The sequence below is a fragment of the Hipposideros armiger genome, unplaced genomic scaffold (genome assembly GCF_001890085.2).
Source record: "Hipposideros armiger isolate ML-2016 unplaced genomic scaffold, ASM189008v1 scaffold_476, whole genome shotgun sequence".
Lineage (NCBI taxonomy): Eukaryota > Metazoa > Chordata > Mammalia > Chiroptera > Hipposideridae > Hipposideros > Hipposideros armiger.
This window is the reverse complement of record NW_017731826.1, coordinates 546882-555370: the sequence shown is the minus strand read 5'-3', so window position 1 is coordinate 555370 and position 8489 is coordinate 546882. Positions and strand designations below refer to the sequence as shown.

Genomic DNA, 8489 nt, shown 5'->3' with positions numbered 1-8489 from the left:
AAGGGGAAGAGATTAGACAGCATAAATGGGTAACTACAATATCGCCACAGGGGTATGAAAGACATTTCGAGGAATATAATTAATAATGTTGTAAATATTTTGTAGGGTGTCAGATGGTTACCTGTGTTGTTAAGGAGACCGCTTCATGGATGGGGTAGAGGCTTGATCACTGCACTGTACACCTGAAGCTGATGTTGTATGTCAACTATAATTGAATATATATATATAGTCATGGGATGTGGAGTATAGTGTGGGAGTGGAGTCAAGGGAATTGCAGTAGATATGTATGATATGGGGTGGTACTGGGGCGGCAGATTGGGGGAGGGGGCTGTCACTTTGAGGGGTAAAAGTATAAATATTGCACTGTGTTGTACAGCTGAAACTAATTTAAAAAATGTTTATTTCACAATGAAATTTTTAAAATTAGAAAAAAAAAGAGACATGAATGGATAAAGAAACGTGGTTGTACCTGCCACGGACCATCACTCACTTTTAAAAAGGAACGAGGTAACAATACATGCTCAAGATGGATGCAGCTCGATAACATCAGGATGAGTGAAAGGCCCACTGATGTGAAATATCCAAAACGGACACATGCACAGAGATGAGTGAGAGTGGCGGTTACCAGGGGCTGGGGTGGGGAAATAGGCAGCAAAGCCTAACAGATATGGGGTTTCCTGTTGGGGTGATGACAATGTTTCGGAACTATGTAGAGGGGATGCCTAGGCAACACTGTACCCAACGCCACTGAACTGTTCATTTTAACATCGTTAACTTTGTTACATGCATCTCAGCTCAAAAAAAAAGAAATTGTAAGAATTTGCCACTCGGGCCTCCTCCTTCCCCTCCCCTAGCTGCTAGGCCTGACACAGGCCCCTGCTGTGCTGACTAGGAGATGTCACCTGGCGGAGCTAGTGCAGAGGGCTACAAGTTTGAGGAGGGACCCCCAGGAGCCCGTGGCAGGGTTCCAGCTCATGGAACATGGGCCTCTGGCCGTGGGCCCCTCTAGACCTGCTGCTCAGAACTTTGTGCCCTCCCTGTGCACCCTGGGCATGGAATGGGTGACAAAGGAGCCATAAGCAGGACACACATAGACTGTGTTGAGGTTTCTGTCACCAAGTGCAGTCCTGCCTTCCCTCTCAGAGACATGTAGGTGGGAAGCTGGGGAAGCAAAGAAGATTCCAGGGGCTCCTGGGTCAGGATCTCCCAGGGTTTATAGAGTCATGTCCGTGGTCCCATCCCAGCAGCAGCCACATGCAGGCCCCCATCGGGCTCACTCCTTCCTGGTGGTGCTAAACGCACATTATGTCTGTGGTCCCACTCCAGCAGGGACCACATGCAGGCTCCCCCGCCGGGCTCACTCCCCCCTGGTGGTGCCAAGTGCACGCTCACCTTGCTTCCACAGGTGGGCATCACGCTAGTCCACTGCAAGCGGTGGCCAGCACACAGCCCTGCTCCTGACCCCACCCTTCTCTCCAGAAAGGAGACCCCATGGTCAGTGTGGAGGGCAAGATGGGAGAGCAGGCAGGAGAAAGCTCGTGTCCAGCACCAGCCCCAGCTTGTGCCTTTCACCGTTTCATTGTTCCTGTCTTTGCCTGTTGCACTGGCCAGAAAAGTCTGAGGAAGAAACTCAATAAACTCCCTCCCTTTGTTCAGATGCTCACCAACACTGTGCCCCCAGCTCAGCCCCCACATTCACCCCACCCCCATCTCCTGGCACTGAACGCATATCTTTCCCAGCATTTTCTAGCCATTGGTTAAATTTTAGGAAATTACATTTTAAATTTTTCCCTTTCTGGAGGAGTGATAATCATTTGAATTTTCTGGCAATCACACAGGTACATGGATGGTGGTGGGTGGACTCGAACCAGTTCTGATGACCATTGTCTTGGCACGGGCTTTCTGACTGTTTTAGCAACAGAGCCCTTTCTCCAATCAGAGCCCAGATCAGGGCTGGTGCTAGTCTAGGCAGGGCTCAGAGTTCTGCCCCACTGCCTTCTCCTCCTGGGCCACATTGTCCCTTAGGCACTTCTCTGGAGCCCTGGGTCCTGCAGAACCCAGACATCTTCACCCCATGTCACAGAGGAGCAAAGGCCCCCACATCTGTGTGGGGGAACTGGGGCCCCCAGGACTTGAGCCTGCAGGGGCACAGGTGTCTCCTGAGCAGGTCTGAAGAGCCCCAGCCCAGATGACATCACTGATATCATGGAGAGCCTGCATTGGCTGGCCCACCAGGTGGGTGCACACCTGTCCAGGTGCACAGGTGACTTTTCTGTGGTGGTGCCCTGTTTTCTGTGCTTTGTGGAGCCACCCACAAGGCAAAAACAAACAGAAGTGTTTGCTTGAGGCTGGCCACCTGCTATGCTTGAGGGCCCAGGTGGTGGACTGCCTCCCCCAAGGTCGCACTGGAGTCTGTTACTCCACAGGGGCACTTTCTAGGGGCATCAACTCCAACAGGGAAGGATGTAAGGGAAAAAGACGCCATGTGCCACCTCTTGCCTTACTCTGCACCTTGCTCAGGGTTCTCAGGGTGGACAGCTCAGAGGTCCACTGGCTTCACAGCCTCCAGCCTTGGAGTAAGGCAGGGTCTCAGAGGCTCCTACAATTACACAGCTCTATGGAAGCCCAGGCCTCATCTGGCCCCAGAGCGCAAGGAAGATGGGAGATAGACGGACCAGATGGGGAGGGAGGACAGGAGGAGGGCCCAGTCATTGGGGGCTCTAGGTGTCCTGGAGCCTCAGCCCAAAGACAGTCTGTCTTCTAAGGTTCTCCAAAGTAAGGTGGAGCCCTGCCTAGGGAGTCACAGCTTCCCCTGCCAGGCCTGGGCTGCCACTCTCTGCCACTCTGGGGAGGGGAAGGGAAAGCCAGGTGGGCTCTGGGAGGCCTGAGCCTTCTGACCCCTTCAAACCCCCCAGGAGTGCCTTTCCCAGGCCCTCAGTCAGACATATTGGGCCTGACCTCTCTGAGTCTTACTGAACCCTCCAGCCTTCCAGGGGCCAAAGCACCTTACTCCATAAAGCTCAGAAGAGGGAAGGTAAATGAGAGGGAAGGAAGGAATGGGAGGGTGATGGCAGGGAGACAGATGACCCCTCACTGCCCTCACGCCCCTGGACCCATGACTGGGATGGCCACTTCACAGTTTGGCTGCTCACCGGCCCCTGCCACCCTCCTCCTCAGCCTGCATTCTGCCTCGTCTCCATCTGAAATCATACACACGCTTGAGATAAGTGACAGCTTCCTTTATTGCCCATGTCTCTCTCTGAAAGGAACAGCTCTGAGGTCAAAGGGCCCTTCTGTTGTCCCCCACTGTGCATCCCCAGACCTGGGAAGCTGTGGTACTTCGGAGAATGTGTGTGGGCTAATCACCATTACTGGGATTGTTACTATTAAGTCATTCACTCAGAAAAACAACTGCAAAAATGAGGAGGAGGTCAGGGTCTGAACCGAGTGGCCACCAAGGTCACTGCACAAGACCCCCACACCAGGAAGTGTCCTCCCTTACACTCAAAGGAAGGGCTTCACCAGTGGAAACGTAGCGACTTCCACAGCATGGAAGGAAGAGCCACTTCGGGAAGGGGGGCACTTCTTCAACACTGCCTTTTTTTTCTGGGTGCCCACCTGGGCACTTTCTTCTCCCAGTCTGTCCTGGAGTCCTGGGGTGGAGGGTCCTGCCCTGGACAAGGGTACACAGTAGTACCCATGTCCCTTGAAGCCCAGCCTCACTTCTCACCCCACTCCCTCTCTCCTCAGTGCAGTAGCTTCCATCAGGTGCTGGGTCCCCAGGAAGAAGGTGGGTGCAGGGGACACACTTCTGGCCTGCATCACCAGCACAGAGACCTCTTCCTGCCACACCAGAGCACACATGTGTCCTCCCCTGGGGCTGGCTATGACAGGGCCATCCTGGTGGCAGTCTCCAGATCCATAAGACTCCCAGGAATCAGGAAAAGCAGTGGTCCCACCTGAGAAACCAGCCAAGACCCAGAGGGACTCCTGTTTCAAGTGACTCATCACAGTGATACACTTTACTCCCATACCTGGGCCAGGCTGTCCCCAGGGCCCATGGAGCTCCAATCAGGTGATCAGGCGAGTCGCAGGTGTGGGAGTAGGCTCAGAGCCACTTTCCCCTCTCAGGAACCCTCCCCTTAAGCCCCACCCCTGGTTCCCACCACCTCTGGCCCAGAGAATGGACTCGCAGAAAGTCAGAGGACCAGTGGTGGGGAGTCACTAAGTCTTCTCTCTGGGCTTAAGTTCACAGGCTATGGGAGCCTCAGTTGCCTCATCTGTGAAATGGGAAAACAGGGTTTGGGGAAGACACAGTGAACTAGCAGACAGGCGTGCTCAGCACTGACCAGCAGGCTGTGAGCCCCTTGTGGGGTGGCTGATGTCTTATCCAGTTAAGTGGAGGGAGGAGCTCTCTCTCAGGTCATAGAGTGGGGGAAGGCCTCAGCGGGAGTAGCAGCTTCCTGGCCCTCCCTTCCCCTTGGCACCTCAGGCTCGGTTTTAACAGATACTATAATTTTTAATTAGTTTTATCCTCCCTTGCCTGAAAGGCCATTAGCTCCCCATTAGGTGAATGAGTCCCATTTTCTTCACACCACCAAGGAAACTGATTTAGTTAGCTGTCCCTAAAGCAATTTTGCAGAATAAAGACAATTTAGCAATGGGCTCAATAAACTTTCCTGTTAGTCTCTGCTCTCAGGCTCCGTCCACCCTGAGGAGCCCAGCAGCTAGCCCAGCCTCTGTCCCTGGGTAGGTTGGGCCCTGCTGGGACTTAGGGCAGCCATTGTGGGGCACATGCAGCTCCCAGAGGCCAGAGGGGCTTAGCAGGTAGAGGAGGAGGAGGACAGGGCTCAGGAGAGCCTGGCGAAGCAGGACCCACCTTCCACTAGTCACTGGCCAAAGAGAGGGGAGAGGCTGAAAGAGAAAGTGAGACTACATGGGGCAGCATCCCTGGCAAGGGGGCCACTCAGGAACCTGCTGGTCCAGGCATGAGCACCTGCCCAGGCTCCGCTGCAGACAGGTGGACCAAGTCATGCAGTTTTCCCTTCTTCAGTGCTGAGAATGAAAGGCCTGAGGGGTCCCCAGGCAGAGAGGGCAGGGCCTTCCTTGCAGCAAGAGGACTGAGCAAAATGGGACCCAATAAGCCAGGCCAGGAAGATGAGAAACGTGAATCTTGCTGAGGAGCTGCAGGTCAGGGGGATGGTGCTGGGCAAGGGGTCAGCCTGGGACGTGCAGGGGCAGTCCCAGAAGCTGGATTTCTGACTCCTCATCTATGCATCAGGGATGACTGGACCTGAGCTGAGCAGCAAAGGGCCAGAAACTCTTCTAAGAACAACTTTTAGGTGGAGGTTCCCTAGCTCTGGTTCCAAGATAGCCCAGGCTGATGGTTATGGGGAGTGAGGGCAGGTGTCCCTGTGTGCCTGAGTGGCAAGGAGAGGGTCTGGGTTCCCTGGGTGTGGGTGAAGTGTGACCGGGCCAGGCCATGCTGCGGGAGTGTGTGTCCACAGGTATCATGAACATGTCTCCTTGAGAAAGGTGATGACTGAGCGTGAGTGTGAGCATGTGTGTGTGAGCATGGATGCGAGGGCATGTGTATGTGGGTGTGAGCACAAACAGCAGGGTGTGGGTGAGAAGAGGAGTCCTGCACTGCTCTGGTAGTCTGTGTCTGGGTTGGCACCTTATGCTGAAGGCGTGTGAGGCTACACACAATAAGAGTGTGCACACGTAGGGGTTGGCAGGCTCGGGGAGGGGTGGTATCTGTCTATGTTCCATCGCCTTGCTCTGGGTCTCTCTAGGTCCTCCAGCCCACCCCCTGCCAGCCCTGAGGCAGCGCTGCTCCTTTCCCTGAGCTCTGGTCATGGCCACTAACCCTTTCTGAGTCACCTTCCATACTCACCTCCAGTCAGACCCCCAGCACAGAAGGGAGCTTCCGGTTTTGGGGAGGTATCTTGCCCAGCATGGGATGACCTTCATCCTCTAGAGACCCTGCCCCTCCTCCCAACAGGTCAGGCCAGTGGAGCGCTGCATCCACAAGAGGGCGCCCAGAGGCCCAGCTGCTGGGAGCCTGGGCGGGTCCAGGCTCAGCTGCAGGCACATTAGCGGCAGCCAGGAGCAGCTCACTGAGACCCAGGCGCCAGCAGTTCCAGGGTTGCTGCTCCTGGTGAAGGGCACCCACAGGCCTCTCCAAAGGCCTCAGCTGTCTCTTCCTGGGTGGTGTGGGGCCACCGCTCCACTCTCAGTGCCACCAATCGTGGTTTCTTGGTCATCCCAAGGGAAGGGTGGGCAGAGTGGGGGTTCACTTTCCCTGGATTAGAGAGCCTGTCTTCGGCCACCCAACTCTGTGGGCCACGGGTGTAGAAAAGTCACCTATTCCTGCCAAGTGCCATAGGCCCATCCTCACAACCCAGCCCCCACGATTCAGCCCCCCACAGTCCCACTGAGCACAGCAGCTAAGCAAGCACAAGGCTTTGGAGTGTTATGGGGAAAACCTCTGTAGACTCTCGAGGCTGCACTCAGCACACTGCTTCTGGCTCACACCTGACCACAAGCCCACAATTACAAAGTTGCCACCAAAGAGTTACAAAAGGTCTTTATAACACCCTGTTTGTGTTTACTTCTGCCCTGCCTGTGTTTACAGCCTCCTGCTGTCTTCCTCCCACAGCACTGATCCCAGGGTCCCAATAGTGGAAACAGACTCCCTCGCCTCCTTCTTCCCCAGGGCAAAGAAGGGGCTTCTCCCCTGCCCTCCCTATGATGGACTGAGGTCGATTATGGCTTCACTATCTGGGATCCAGTCACACAAACGAAGCCTTGGGCAGGCCTGTGAACCCAGAGTCTGTGCAGGATCTGGGGTTAGAGGCAGGGCGTCACGGCTTCTTCTGTTCCCAAAGGCCATAGGGAAAGAAAGTCCTTTGCAAGTAGTGGCGGGGGGGGGGGGGGGGGGGGGGGGGGGATGTGCATTCAGAAGTATGTCAGGAGGGGATCAGTCAGGGACCGTTTGAAGGAAAATAAAATGCATGGCCGATGGGGTCCAAGATTCTATCTACAGCCTTGGGATTCATCCTGTCAGGGTTTTAGGGGTGGGGTGATGACCAGCCTTAGCAAGAGCACATCTAATGCTCCCAGCACCGACACTGGTGGCACACGGTCCTATAGCTAACTCCAAGATGGTCGAAAGCGCTTGTTAAAGGTTGACCGCGAGCCGTCCTATGGTCCCAAAGGTCGCACCTTCAGGTGCCCCTGCCTGGCAGCGGCATGCGACTCTGAAGCAGCTTGTCTGGTGAGACTCTACCATGGTGGGCCCTCCGTGGGCTGCGCTTGGCCAGTCTGAGTGGGCCATCGAGGGCAGCCTTCCCAGAAACGACAGGCTTCTAGGTGTTTTTTTTTTTTTTTAAGACTTGGGCGGCAAAAGACGCACGATGGAACAGCAACCTTTTATAAAAGAGCAGATCTCCTCCTCACCCCACCGCGGGCCAGGGGATCAGGACGGGAGGAGAAATGCACCGACGTGGAGTGCGGAAAGGAAACCAGGACGCGGCGATCTTCTGCAGAAACAGAATTCCCTGCACAGGTCGCTAGCTTTCTAGGGCTACCTCACCGGTCCTCCCATACCTGCGCTGAAAAGGCGACAATATCCGTCCGCTTCTCTCCAAGCGCGACGAGACTGCGACGCGCGTCTGTGGCTCGGACCCTGACTGAACACCTCAGTGGCCCGGCCCAGCCCGGGTCCCACTCAGGCCCGAGACCCGCCCAGCTTGGGGCCTGAGGCGCCCTGCCCGCCGCACCACCTCGCTCCCCGCCCGGCCCCTGCGGCCCGCAAATGCGCTGCCTGCGGCCCGCCGCAAACAGAAAGGCGTTTTCGATTGCGTCCACTCCGCCGCTCCAACTTGGCCCCGGCCGCCGGCAGGACTTACCTTCGCCGAGCAGCGGCAGCAGAAGCAGCCACCGCAGCCCCACCGTCGTCTTCGCCATCGCCGTGTGCGCCGGGGCCGCGGCAAGAGGATGATGGCTCGGACAGGGGCTGTAGGCGGCGGGGTGTGGTGCTCAGCCGGGCCGCCCCATCCCGCCCGGGACGCGGCGGACGCAGAGGATACTGCGGGCGCGGAGCGTCGGAGCGCGACACCAGGGCGCTCTCCGCTGTTTGGGCCGGGCTCTGATCGCCGGACTGAGGCAAGGCGGGCGCGGGCGGCGCTGGAGGAGCGGGCAGGGGCGGGGTGGCGCTGATAGGGGGGCGGGCCGGGCGGGGCCAGGGTGCGGGCGGGGTGCGGTAGGGGCGGGGCTCGGTGTACCAGCCAGGCGGAGCCTGGTGCGGACCCAGCTAGGCTCCAGTGGCGGAACACTGCTGGACGTGGAGTGCGGGCGTGGGCTAAGCCGACCCGGAGTAAGAGCGAGGTGTGGGGCGCGGGGTGCTGACCTGCCAACAGCGGTCCAATTCGTGCCCCTTCGCATTAACAGCCACTCTTTCTCAGCCTGTGTGCCCGCGCGTGGTC

General features: G+C 56.8%; 1 protein-coding gene across 3 annotated transcripts in view; it reads right to left on the bottom strand.

Annotated features, from left to right (window-relative positions):
- The window catches only part of RET (ret proto-oncogene), a 58545-nt gene extending 50365 nt beyond the window's left edge, over positions 1-8180 (bottom strand). For all 3 annotated transcript variants that reach the window (XM_019666634.1, XM_019666635.1, XM_019666636.1), the window contains exon 1: positions 7914-8180. In XM_019666634.1, the coding sequence (XP_019522179.1) occupies positions 7914-7971 (58 nt within the window). In that variant the 5' untranslated portion in view covers positions 7972-8180. The remainder of the gene's footprint in view (positions 1-7913) is intronic.
- Positions 8181-8489: the final 309 nt, after the last annotated feature.